Genomic DNA, 14874 nt, shown 5'->3' with positions numbered 1-14874 from the left:
GAATATGGTAAACATATATTATTTTTTAAGGGGCCAGCTGATTGACGCCAACGGGTGCGGGAGTTTCTCGCTGCATTGAAGACCCATTGGTGGCCTTCGGCTGTCGTCTGCTCTATGGTCAGGCTGTTGTCGCTTTGACACATTCCCCATTTCCTTTCTCAATTTTATGAGGAACAGTGAATGGCGCATAAGGAATGCTGTGTGGTTTTTACATTTCATATAAAAAAGAAGATGTGGTATGATTGCCAATGAGACAACTGTCCACAACAGACCAAAATGACACAGACATTAACAACTATAGGTCACCGTACGGCCTTCAACAAGCAAAGCCGGTACCGCATAGTCAGCTATATAAGGCCCCGATAAGGCAATGTGCAACAATTCAAACAAGAAAACTAACGGCCTTGTTTATATATAAAAAAAAATGAACGAAAAACAAATATGTAACACATAAACAAACGACAACCACTGAATTACAGGCTCCTGACTTGGGACAGGCACATACATAAATAATGTGGCGGGGTTAAACATGTTAGCGGGACCCCCCCCCCCAAATCCCCCCGCCTAACCTGGGACAGTTGTATAACAGTACAACATATTAACGAACTATAAAAATCAGTTGAAAAAGGCTTAACTCATCAGATGGACAAAAATACAAATACAATGAACAGATCTGAGAGTACTCGCTGCCAGATAACTAATTAAAAAATCATGCATCTAAGACTAAACTATCAAATCGTACTCATCCAACATGCAATGGATTTAGTGTAAAGACGTCATAAACAGCCAGAGACAAACATGACCTTGTGCAATGCCAAGTTACAGGTATCGACAGATTGTAGATCCATGAGTATGTACATATAACATACTAGTAATATTTAGTTAGCTTTTAATTTACTGATAAAAAAAATCAATATTTATACCAATAAAAATAATACTCAGTGATCGTATTACAGTGTTATATAACCTTTTAGAATATGGTTAATTTAAAAGATCGACAAGTTTACATGGATCATTTCTAAATTTCCGGGCACAGTTAACAACATTTCCGTAAAAAAAAAGGATTTGCTATCCTGTTTGAAATAAGTTTTCTACAGGTACAACCAAACTTCAAAACCAAATCTTTATATCTATGGAAAAAATTAGTTAAAGTTTTAAGTAATTTATGGTAACAATATACTTGGTTTAGTAATTTACCAGTAATACATAGATTGCGTTCGTTAAAATCAATAACATCACAACAGACACGTGCATAGCGAACGAGCTGTGAACTATAAACACCGTAAGATGATGCCAAAGGAACATCACCGTTTAAAAATGGAAAAGTAACAATAGGGAACGAAAAATCGTCTCTTTTGTCGTAAAAATTTAGTGTGGAGTTTCCCGTTTAAAATCGAAATATCCAAATCCAGGAAAGGACAGTTATTACCTAATGAATTTGATTTATTTAAAGTAAGTTCCTTGGAGAAAATTTCAGCAGTATATTGAGAAAATTCTTGATTATTTAACGAAAAATATCATCAAGATAGCGGTAAGTGTTGTTGAATTTATCGACAGAGCTTTACTGAGTTTAGTCATAAACTGTGATTCGTAACAGTACAAAAACAAGTCTGCTATTAAAGGGGCACAAAAAGGGCCCATAGAGATACATACAACCTGTCGATAAACTTTTTGTCGAAACGTACATAAATAGTATCAGGAGAAAATTAACAGCTTCAATGCCATCACACCTACAGTAAGTACATCTAGCATATTCACCTTTCTCATTAGAGAAACAGGCTTTAAATGAGTTGCAGCAAATATATTTGCATTCAGCTTTACCAAACGACCATTTAATTAAATAGGAAAACTTTTGTTTAATAAGATAGTGTGGAAGTGTAGTGTAAAGAGTAGAAAAATCAAAACTGTCAACAAAATCGAAAGGACCATCAAAAGCACGTAATTTATTTAAAACATCGAAAGAATTTTTTACACTCCAAAAAAGGTTTATACCACTATGTTCATATATTTTATTACAATAGTTTATGATAAGCTCTTTAATAGTTTAGAGCACTAAAAGATTTGTTGTAAAACAACTACTAAGGGCGAGATGAACAATATCTAAATGGTTTTTTTGTGTAGTTTAGGTAGTCAATACATAGTAGGGACCTTCAAATGTTCAGAAGAAGCCTTACTAATAAGCTTTGATGTGGTTGTGATATGCTTGTTTACTATATGACTCTCTGTGGAGCGGATGGACTTGAATGTAGATGAATTTAAAATTTTATTCTTCAGAACGTCCGTGTAGTATTTACGGCATACCACCACCACATTGTTGGCTGCTTTCTTTTTTAGAAAAAATAAACCCACCAAAATACGTAAAGAAAAAAAAATTCTCCCAAACTCGCTTCATTGCGGGTTATTATCAATATTGCCACTCTTCTTTAATCAAAATGTGAAATTTGCAAGAGAAATTTTGCGTGGTGTATGGGAAAAGATGCATGATTAAATGTGCAATAGTGTATTGTGCAAGTGGAAAGTTTACACTATTCAATGACAGAAAATAAATATACATTGACACCTTAAATGACAAGATTTGTATTTGTAAGTACCTATTTGCTATTACACACTCCTAGAAGGCAAAGAAGGAATGTTTCGAAATTCAATTTAAAAATAACTAAACCTGGTCCTGGAAATAAATCTTAAATACAATAGTATTCAGTATTCACATAAGCAACACGACGGGTGCCACATGTGGAGCAGGATCTGCTTACCCTTCCGGAGCACCTGAGATCACGCCTAGTTTTTGGTGGGGTTCGTGTTGTTTATTCTTTAGTTTTCTATGTTGTGTCATGTGTACTATTGTTTTTCTGTTTGTCTTTTTCATTTTTAGCCATGGCGTTGTCAGTTTGTTTTAGATTTATGAGTTTGACTGTCCCTTTGGTATCTTTCGTCCCTCTTTTAATGGTTATCGCCTTTCACGTTTTGCAATAGTCTAGCTACTTATTTCTAAGTGTTCTGTTGCTCATTTAAATAACTTCTATAGTAAAACTACAGTTTTGACAAAGGCTAAAACTTTCTTGGAAAAATTGAAAATAACACAAGTATGTCCATTAAAAGAATTCGTCTTTCCTCTAATTTGGAGAAAACGAAGCATCCAACTACAATACTTATCAATTTAAATTTCTTCTCTATTGACACTACATTTCAAAATGAGTGCGAATCTTTGTTTGTTTTATATTGACTGTGAGCCTCTGAACATAGTTGCCAAATTGCAGGTTGATTTGATGTGTAGAATTGCGGTAATGATATTTGTGATTAGAACTAGTGATAAAATTCGCACAGTGAACAATAACTTTACAGTGTAATGAAAAAATATTACAGAACTGACCAAATTGCATGCAAAACGAACGATTTTTCGTTTTTTTTTAATATAAGATATAGTAAGGACTATAAGCTGTATGTACCAACCCAAAGGACACAAAACCAGAGATTATTATCAGTGAATTATCCTTTATGATGATAATGTATAGCTAATGTGATGAAGTTTCACCCAAAAAACGTTTACCAGATCTTAATCTAGACATTGTTACAATTTTATTTTATTTTTCCATCAAATCTTGCTATGTGTTAATAATTTGTACGTTTAATTAGGTTTCCCGAAATGTTGAATCTGTATTTGACTGTCGGATGTTAAACGCGAACTCACCTTAGAGCGTAAAAAAATAGCTACACCACATGAATCATATTAACTATGAGTGGGTAAGACCACATGATTTAATTAACTGTAAATAGTTATAAAAAGTACCAGGATTATAGTAACTGTTTAATACGCCAGACGCGAGTTTCTTCTACACAAGCCTCACCAGTGACGCTCATATCAAAATAATTATAACACCAAACAAGTACAAAGTTGAAGAGCATTGGGGATTCAAAAACGTTGGACCAAATACGGCTAAGGTAATCTATTCCTCGGACAATAAAATCCTTATTTTGTCGTAAAATTTAAAGTTTTGTAAACAGGAAATTTATAAAAATGACCACATAATTGATATTCATGTCAACACCGAAGTGCTGTTTTTCAATTACTGCTACAATCAGTAAAAATGTTTCTTTTACTTGTAATCATTATTATAGTGCTATTAGTTCTTGTTGTTTTGTTTTATTTTTATATGCAGTTTTAAAAAACCGTTATGTGCTTTTTCGTCAATAATTTTTTTTTGTATGGTTTTTGTATGTATCTATTATTAGTCCGCCGATCAAGATATTAAGGCGAACATGTGATTTTAATCTTAAAAACAAGTTAAACGCCGACACGTGGTCATAAGCTTGTACCAAGCCTGGATCCTCGTCAATGAACAAATGTTAATTTATCTTAATTTAACGCATTGTAGTATATATTGAGAGTTTGGTATTCTTTACAGATCCTTGATGGTCTATCAACACTCACAGCTTTTGTAAAAAAAAATGTATAAAAATATGTCTATTTAAATTAAATATTGATCGGAAACGTGTTTTTAAAGTGTTGTCGGATTACTGTCTCGTGTAACGTATAGGCCTATTCTTCTTTTATTCATGCTATTGTTGACAATTTTGATCAATATGAGTGAAAGTAGATTTTTAGTTAACAACTTGTTGATACCCATATCTATGTATCTTTAAGCATTGAAGCAATATAAATGAATGATGGAGTCTGCCACAATTTGACTTTAACTATAAACTTAGAGCCAATCTGATAAAAATACAGTTACTTTGTTCAATAAAAAAAAAAAATATTAGAGAAGTATTTGTTATTCTCTTTTATCTCTTTTATTCAGCTTTAACATTTTGCTTCCTGTTTCAATTTCATGAAGTTAAAATAAAAAAATGTTAACACTTTAATTTTGTTACAGACGCTTACACATGAATAGTAAAATTTATTTAATATTGCTTATTCTGTCTTTTTAAATCTATATACATACACACCAATAGTGTCTCAAAAATTCAGCAGGAGTCTTGTTTTCAAATTGTCTAAAGCCAAATTAACATCATTCGAATGTCGAGGCCATTCTATAACAACTACATCACTCCATAGGGACTGTAATTCTTGTGGTATGTCTTCAATGTTTATGTCAAGGGCAATAACAATTATATTCTGTAGCGAACGTGATGACCTGGCTTCTTTTGTCCGGTCTATTTCATACGCGGCAAAAGGTTTAGACATAAAATCGGATGTCACGACAAAAATGATTTGACGACTTCTGTTAATAGCAATACCTATTTGTTCAAACGTCGATCTGCCATTTATGAAATTCTTATCTTCTACACATACTCGGAAACCCCATTTTGTTTCCAGTTGCTCCATTAAAGTCTCAAGAACCCATGTGTATCCATCATATCCGTAAGAAATGAATACGTCATAATCATAATTTAACTTCAAGCTGTTCTCCACAATTCCTCGAAACTTCCGGTAGCAGAAAAATATGATTCTCCATCGGAAATTGTAAATTACTATAGTAGGAAGAAGAACCATAAAAAAAGAGACTAAAAGTATTACGCCAACTCGTAGCCAGCCGAAAGCATCGCAGTTACTGAATATAACATGGTAATTCATTAAAACCGTGTTAGTATTACTTAAAGAACCATTGCTCAATCGACAATAGTAAGTCTTATTGTCCAAATGTACCATCGTACTATTCAACCATCGAACAAATTTTCTGTATTCACACGAACAAGAAAAATCATTTTTCCGTACCTGCAGTGAAAAATATCCAAGTTTTACTTGCTGCGCATCAAGCCATGAAGTAAACTCTGGGTAGAGAGTAAATATTCTGTTCCCTTTCAAATTTAGCGTTTTAAGTCTTGGCAGATCTGTTATAGCTGTAGGAATATGACTCAGGCGATTTTCTGAAAGTCGTAAGTGAATAAGATGGTCCAAATGCATTATGAATGATGATGGCAAAGTAAACATATAGTTAGAATCTAAATCCAAACGCTCTAAATTGGGAGTATTTTTAAATATATTAATGTCCTTATCTATAGCGCGATAGAAATGTGCATCCCTCATGTACAGTTCCTTAAGCACAGGAAAGTAAGGTAGGTTTTTCTTCTGGAAATAAAGTTCACAGTCAATTCCTGATATGTCTAAGTATTCCAACCGTATGTCTCGATTATACAAAAAGATATCAGGAAAGCACTTGATATCGTAATAAGACATGTCCAAGTATCGCAAACTAGTGATGGTATTTAGCGTTAGTTGTGGAAAAGGAGGCGCACCTAAAACATGTGTTATACGCAATACTTCGAGTTTTGATGGAAGAGTTAAATTGACGGAAGTTTCACCTGCACAATAGTCAAGTTTCCTTTTCTTTTTCGTATGCGATCGCGAGTGATATTGATCCGCATTGGTTGTTGCTGGCATGTAAACTGCATCCAAGTATGTTAACGCCAAGTATGAAAAATCAAAAACTCTAAGATTTGAAAGTTTAGGAGCAAAAAACGGGAGTTCATATTTTAGAGAAGAAAGCCCGAAACGATTGCCTGATAAATCGAGATGTTCGAGGCATTCCAGATGTTTTGAACCGAACAATGACAGAGGAAGAATGTCAACAATGTTGTTATCAGCTAAGATAAGAATTTGAACGCACATAGTGTTCAAATGTTTCATCATTTCCGCTGTCAGGATGATGGTATGAGGTACAACAAATTTGTTTGTTCTTGGATTAAGCATGTGTGATAGATCTACCAAATGCATCGTTCTGTTTATAAGTGGATACATTAATTCCAATCCTTTTGTTAAAGTAACACAAGTCCATGACAGGTCAAGAATAGAAAGCGAGCTAAACGGTCGCAATACATTAACTCCGATTTTAGAAGTTTGGATAGAAAGACATTTCGATAAATGTATTTCTGACAAAGTAGCTGGAAAATTTTTGAATGTGTCATTTTTTAAATGTTTAAGATAACAGCTCTTGAACTTGATATATTTTAATGGTAACTGTTTGAATTCAGGTCCGAAAACGGGATATCCGTAGAGATCGATGGTCAAGTTTTGTAGTCTTTTCAAGTGTTGAAATGCCGCTCCTGGATACAACAAATGTCCCGTTTTATCAGCCAATTCCATATTTGAACTAAAGTCAAGGTCAATAATGTTTGGTATGTTACGTAAAATAAATAACCCGTCATTGGTTGATATATTGAGAGAATTATTGGCCAATGATAAGACTTCAAGCTTCCACAAACCAATAAATGCTTCTGCCTCTACGCTTTCTATGTCGCATGTATCTAATTTTAGAACTTTTAAGTTTCTATAACGGCTGAAAGATTCATTCGAAATTGTCACAAAGCTGTTTTCACCAAGGTCCAAAACATCAATGTCTTCCGATAGGTTTTGTGGAATTTGCCTTAAATGAAGTTTACGACAATCGGCTGTTATGAAACTGCCGTAAATGATTTTACAGCGTTGACAATTTACAACGTGAACAATTGTGGTAAATAATAACAGCAACAACATATTCATGGTTTCTGTAAAAGAGGAGGAATATTACACATACTGGTTACAAGATAATGAATAATATATGAAACTGGTAAAGGTTTTGCATTTTTTTGCTATTAGAAAACAGTTTATTGTGATCCGATAAAATAACATTTGGCACACTTCTATATCTATATTTGTTTATGTCAGGTTGGACGCTTTATGAAAAGTGTACTTGCCTAATATAAGGATCTTATTATTTAAAACAGAGATACATGTGCGAACATTCTTAAGCAACACGACGGGTGCCGCATGTGGAGCAGGATCTGCTTACCCCTCCGGAGCACCTGAGATCACCCTATTTGTTTGGTGGGGTTCGTATGGTTTATTCTTTAGTTTTCTATTTTTTGTCGTGTGTGCTGTTGTTTGTTTGTCTTTTTCATTTTTAGCCATGGCGTTGTCAGTTTGTTTTAGATTTATGAGTTTGACTGTCCCTTTGGTATTTTTCGTCCCTCTTTTATATTTGGCAATAAGAAAAAACAAAAAATGTCTTTAGACCCGGTATTTTAAAACAAAGTACACACATTGAGGATCTAGGAACTGTTGTCTGTAATTCAAACTATTCTTAAATGTGGTAACAATGGCAATTTTAAAAAATGGTACAAATGTTCTATGCTGTTATCAAAAGCAATAAACCTATTTTTTAATTCCATATACTGTATATTATTTTGAAATTTATTTAATTTGGTGATGATAACTTATATAAAATAAAATGGTTGGCATATAGAAGATTAACTTTTTGATTCATCAGTGAAATTGTCTTGAACATCTTTCCTGTTACTTATTATGGTTATGCGGTTACTTTTAATCTGGTAACATGACAGAACGTAACAGAAAGGAACTACGCAGTACTTTTTGTTCATTTACTCGAATTGTGTAGAAGTTTACTTCCATCTACATATCAAATGATACGATACTATAAAAACATGTGTACTGTTATAGTACTGTCAATGAAATATTCTCAGATGGTACACAAAAAGGCTGTAACAGGAGAGAACATCAAAATTATTTTTCTCAAAATTCTTATCTTTAGGGAGTTCAGATTTTTTTCAAACTGGCTGATATTCACCTTAACATATTATTTTTTTTTTCTGGAAATGATGGTCTTCACGTTGCATTACAAGAAATAGATTTTTGGTCTTTTAAATGTGTCCACAGGTGAAAAAAAACTCAGCGGTAACAGGAGGGAAATAACCCCTGGGAACAACACTTAAAAGACCTTTATAAATGCAAAATCTTCTTACATGCTTTAGTTATAACAAAATCAGATCAATAATGGTGAAGTTTTATATATAATCTATCAGATCTGTGAAAATCGGAAGGCTGTTTACTAAATCTTGATATTCTTTGAATGATTTAATTTTCAGAAAATAGCAGGGGACAAGGGGACAACATGCATTTTTTTTTTGGGGGGGGGGGCGTCGACCATTTAAATCATAATAATTTATTAGAGGAAATATTAAAAAGAATGTTTATTTGGGTACAGTTCGTGCCTTATATACTCAAAACTTAAAAAATTCCAAAAAGGTGCCTGAATAAAAAAATAATTGCCGGTGAAAGGCGGGACATGGAAATTAAACTTTTTTCCAGATATTGTCTCATATAACTGTTGTATATCTGGTGTATACCATGCCTTAAAACTTTTCCAACTGGACAGCTAAGTCTGTATTCAGAGTAGTTTTTGAGGTGGAAAAACAGACATTTTTTGTCCGTTTGTTATGATGAACCTTAAGTCTTTTGGCATTATAATCAATGAGAACAGTGAAACACAAGAAATCATTAATCAAGACAGATAATTCATGTTTATCTGTAAGGTTTTGTGTCATTCAGACAATTCACTTTTATGTTTAAGATAAGTTCGAAAATCTTAACCACAAAAAACATTGCAGACTCTTAGACTATTTGACAAAGGTTTATTAAACTATGAGTATTGAGCTACCTAACGCCAAAGACCTGTTTTTATCATGAACTAGTGGTCAAACTGTCCCAAGATTTTCTCTACCATAAACAGATATTTTGTCATATCATGAAAGAGTGTCGGTATTGCTACACCAGATGTGTATTCAGTGATACCCAAGGCCAAGATATTGAGAAATAAAATTGCTTAATACAAAAAGAGTAGCTAACAAAACAAAAAGCAAACCCTAAGCTGAGAATGAGATATATACAAGAGGAGATACGTGCCTTTTAAAAATCCATAAAAGCAGAAATTATCAAATTAAACGACAAACTAAAAAAAAAAAAAAAACATCAATAAACACTAAGCAATTTGAAATTTTATGAATTCGAGGTAATTAACAAATATATTACATTTTTAGAGCGACAAAAGAGTCGTGCTGTTCAACGAGTTATTGCTAAATGTTAGCTTTAATATCTCTATTTATCATAAATATGATAGGTAACACTACTTCAATTCTTAAGAAATAACTTAACAAACTTTAAAACACAAAGAAAAAGTCATCTATAGAAGGAAACACGGACGAGGAAGACAGCTAAAGCTGTAAAAGTTATTTATACTTCAGCTAGAACACTTCCTGTTGTCTTCATCTACTAAATATAGTAACAAGGAAATTATTTCGTGCAAGGTCAATTTCATGTGACGTTTTCTTCTACTAAATATAGTAACAATGAAATCATTTCGTGCAAGGTCAATTTCATGCAACGTATTCATCTACTAAATATAGTAGCAGGGAAATCATTTTGTGCAATGTCAATTTCATGCGACGTCTTCATCTACTAAATATAGTAACAAAGAAATCATTTCGTGTAATGTCAATTTCATGTCAAACTCATCTGCTACAGTATATATACAATATTAGGTCAATGAAAGAAAATATATATAAACTTTTTTGTATTAGGCTGAGAAACTGGGGAACAGCGAGGTTCTACCCAGTTTTGCGCCGAATACACAAAAGTTTATATTTTTTAGAAAATTGACTTAACATTGTTTTTATAATGCAACTTATACTAATGCATGGATAGCTTTTTAAGTCGTAACACAAATGTTTAACTTATTTTCATCCCTTAATGAACCCCTGATTGTGGAGAAAGTATTCCATGATGAAATTGACATTATATAAAATACTAGAACACACCCGTGATATCGCGGGTCCGTGAATGATATATAACTATGCGTATGCCTTGTTTTAGTATTAGTATGGTCATCTGATAAAGTCATGCCGATTATAACATGTATAAGGTGCACAGTTTTCTCTGCATTCAAAATCTTTCTGTTTGAACCCGTCGACCTGGAATCTATCAATTATTAGTAAAATGAATAATTTGGAAAATAAAAGGGCCTTGAATGGAGTATTTTTTACTCAACAGTATACAGCAAAGTTCTAAATACACTGTTTGGTGGTGCGCCTGTCAGATGCGGAACGTACAGATAAGGTAATAGGTAACAGGTGAATATACTATTGGTATCGGTGTCGGACTCGATCCGGAACTTCTTAATTATTGGCAATATTAATTACGTGGAAAACAAATGGGCCTAGAGTGGTGTAATTTTTAATCAACACCATTGTACTATATTAGTTATATATAAAGTTGAATTCTTTGATTCATCGTTTTTACGTGATGACGGCTGACAAATTGGACCTCGTAATTTTAGTATTATAGATAGCTACAATGTATGTTACTATATTAAGGAAATAAACACAGGTAGTTGAGGTATAAAACAATATTTTTAGATAAGTGACAGATGAAATTGACATTATATAAAATATAGCTACAATGTATGTTACTATATTAAGGAAATAAACACAACTAGTTGAGGTATAAAACAATATTTTTAGATAAGTGACAGATGAAATTACATATCAACATTTTTGTATTTGGCACGAAACTGTAAAGGGTTTTGTTGAACGTTGCCCGAAACCAATTTTTCAGCTGTAAAAAACATTGAAATTTTTTTGACATGGACATAATGTTGAACATAAACATGACAATGCTCTTCGCATTATAATTAAAACAATTGAATATCAATAGCAGAAATCAACGGTGGTATTACTCCTAAAATATATATGGAAAGGTAAATATGGATATTTGTCCTTATATGTACAACTCTCATGTTTTTAAAATGTCATTCTATTTCACTTGAATAAAGTAAGCTTGATGCATTCTAAGTGGATTAGGTCTAAAAAAAAACAACATTTTAGCGGAAATTGCCTTGACATAGAGCTATACCATGAATAGGAGTACTTTAGGCAGAGCAAGGCATACTCAGTGATTTGGGGAATATTTTTCTGACTTTTTTAAATATATATATATATAATTGGGCTTTACAAGAAAATCTTTCCCAATTATTCTTTAAGAAATATGATGTAATATTTAAATGAATTGTTTTTAAAGCAGATACAACAACTTTTCAATAAAAAAGCATCCATTCTATGGCGGCGTACATTTGAGTTTTACGTAAGGACTTTTTGAAACCTCCATAGAGTCAGAAAACTTTGATACGGATAGTTCAGTCAGCATGTACACTTCAACTAGTCATTTATCATTAAATTTCTTATATGATATGTAAAAGTTGCCCAAAAATTTAATATATGAGGAAAGAAAGCCTTAGGTGTAAATGGACCACAAGTCACCTTATAGTAATGACAAAGAGGAAATTCGTGGTTTTCGTCATCTTAGAGTCAATTTTTGTATCATATTCAACTATATTGTTTATGCAAATGGGATGAATGTTTGATCATTTATTGTGATTTAATCGATTCCTACTATATTATAATCTATCATGATGCGCTTGATAACGTGAAGGTAAAAAAAATATGTCCTTGATTTTGACAGTTGAAGGAAATTAACACTGCATTTCATTACAGAAAAAAATGTCCGAGCCATAGATATACATCATGGGTGTTTAAAAGCACTATTTACACTCGTTAGCAGGGATAAAAGCAATCTCCGTACATCGCTCACTTCCTTTCCGTATACTTAGTACACTACAATACAATGACTGTCATATTTAGTGTAGTGATAGGAAGTAAGTACGGAACGGATGTGAGCTCTGCGACGTAGATTGGGATAAAAGGGGTTTACATTTAAATGGTTTACTTCTGGTGATCGTTATAATCTTACAAGTTCCATTCTGCACATTTTCTTGAAAAATGCCAATTCAACAAAGACTAATACATGTAATAGTGGAAAATTAATGATCATATTACTTATAAAAATATTACCTGAAAAAGTATAAAATCTTGCTAAACTCTACAATTAATAGAAATTTAGATCTGAAATTGTCTACTTATAATTGCCAGATTGCCAATTAAACAACATCTATTATATAAATAAAAACGGAAGAAACAGATGAAACTTATAAACATTATGTTCATTTTAATGTTGTGTCGTTGTTCTCCTCTAATATTTAATGCGTTTCCCTCAGTTTTAGTTTGTTACCCCGATTTTGTTTTTTGTCCATAGATTTATGGGTTTTGAACAGCGGTATACTACTGTTGCCTTTAATCATACCTACGATTGTTACAGAATTCTTCTTACTAACTATTATAAGCTTGTAGTATATAGTCAACCATTGTTTGTCACCAAGTTTATCTAGTGTTGCTTCTATTTAGTACTATATGTTCATTAACTGTTAACAAAACTTTGATTTTTTTAAATACTAAGGCTTTTCTACCTCAGGAATAGATAACCTTACCTGTATTTGGCAAAACTAAATGAATGTTTGGTCCAAAATGCTCTTCAACTTCGTACTTTATTTGGCATTTTTAACATTTTTTTATTCGAGCGTCACTGATGAGTCTTTTTAGACGAAACGCGCGTCTCATAAATATTAAATTTGAATCCTGGTATCTATGAAGAGTTTAATTATAGTAAATACTTACGATTAGTACCTCTTGAATACAACATGGCGATTTTGAACAGAATTTATACAGACCTTTGTATAGATTATTAGTATAAATACTAACTGGATGAGGTGATAAAAAGACTCGAACGACTTACAAAACAGGAAGGTTTCGCCGTATGATTTAATTGAGGAACTGACAATATGTTGAATAAACAAATCATAAATTAGAACTTGATTATTTGTTAAATACCTTCCTTTTGTATTTTTACCATATTTTAACCTAGTATGTATGTCTTCTTTTTTTAAAGCTGCCAAGATGCATATTCCCCGAGAGTATCACCAGCAGTAATCAGCGCTTCTGTGTTGACATGAATCATCATTGATATGGTCATAACTATAACTTAACCGTTTACACAACTTTGAATTTTTGAAACACTAAGCTTAAGGCTGTCTACCTCAGGAATATATATTACCTTAGCTGTATTTGGCAACATTTTTTGGTCCTCAATGATCTCCAACTTCGTACTTTGACTTTTCAATTTTTCATGAATCGAGCGTCACTGATGAGTCTTTTGTAAACGAAACGTGCGTCTGGCGCAACTATATATTTTCAATCTTGGTATCTATGATGAGTTTATATCTATTCAAGTATGCAAGCGAGGAACCAATCATTACCAGGGGACAACAGAGCTTATAGCACGACGTTTTTAAAATGTATACCAAAATTAAAAGATAAAAAAATAAAATTTCAAATGCACTTCTATGTATCCGGGAAAGACCGGAATAATTTCTTGTACTTATGTAATGGGGTTAACGTTCAATCACACTGTTAAATAATTTAATAACTATTCCTGACTTTACAATATTAATAAGGCCCCTTACTGTGTCCACCTTATTATTTGTCTACACTCTTAATTCAACACTTGCCCGATTGTACCGAAATTTTGCAGGCATCTTTTAGTAATTATAATTCGGAATACTTTGCTACACAAGAATAGTACAATTTCAGCTGCGACGTCTAATGACTTCATACATAACTTGTTCATTGACAAACCACTATCAATCTATAATTAATAATGTCTCAAATATAACTAATATTCAAGGAAGAAATATGTGTTGAATACATGTTATAGATTAAGTATGTATAAACTGATTTATTAAATACTTATTTCTGTTATTAAAAAAGATTATATATAACATTAAGATTCCACTAAAGTCAAAATATAGAACACTTCATAAACATCTAAACTTTGCCTGTATTTTTTCAACATATAATGAATAAAGTCATTAACTATAAGAACATATGTTTATTTAAACTTACTTTTAACATATACATACTGTGTCAATTGTAAATGTTAAATTAAATGTTTTAAGCACACAATCACCAAATGTCACTAAATGACCAATGGTTAACAAAAATATTTATAACAGGTTTTTCCTATCAGAATGAGAAATTTAACTTAGTGAATAATGAAATATAGGAGCAAAAGTGTACTGGGAACGATAAGAACGGAACGGTTAACTAACAGAACATTTGTCCTTACATTGGTATAATTATATAAGTACCACTTTCTGT

The 14874-nt window shown here is 32.4% G+C and overlaps 1 protein-coding gene across 1 annotated transcript; it reads right to left on the bottom strand.

Moving 5' to 3' along the window:
• Positions 1-4765: 4765 nt before the first annotated feature.
• LOC139526947 (toll-like receptor 3) lies at positions 4766-13459 on the bottom strand. Its single transcript, XM_071322130.1, has 2 exons — positions 13336-13459; positions 4766-7482 (listed from the first exon to the last, which is right to left on the bottom strand). The coding sequence occupies exons 1-2, from the start codon at positions 13358-13360 to the stop codon at positions 4955-4957; spliced, it is 2553 nt and encodes an 850-aa protein (XP_071178231.1). The 5' UTR covers positions 13361-13459; the 3' UTR covers positions 4766-4954.
• Positions 13460-14874: the final 1415 nt, after the last annotated feature.

This window comes from Mytilus edulis, chromosome 6 (assembly GCF_963676685.1).
Source record: "Mytilus edulis chromosome 6, xbMytEdul2.2, whole genome shotgun sequence".
In the NCBI taxonomy this organism is placed as follows: Eukaryota; Metazoa; Mollusca; class Bivalvia; order Mytilida; family Mytilidae; genus Mytilus; species Mytilus edulis.
The sequence above is the reverse complement of the archived record's forward strand: the minus strand, read 5'-3'. Positions and strand labels throughout refer to the sequence as shown.

What these genes read in the sequence shown, in the direction of transcription:
- LOC139526947 (XM_071322130.1), bottom strand. Translation starts at nt 13,360, where the DNA reads ATGTTGTATTCAAGAGGTACTAATC. An exon ending in GTATTCAAGAGGTACTAATC is followed by an intron (nt 7,483 to 13,335) that starts GTAAGTATTTAC and finishes CCTCTTTTACAG; the next exon opens with AAACCATGAATATGTTGTTG.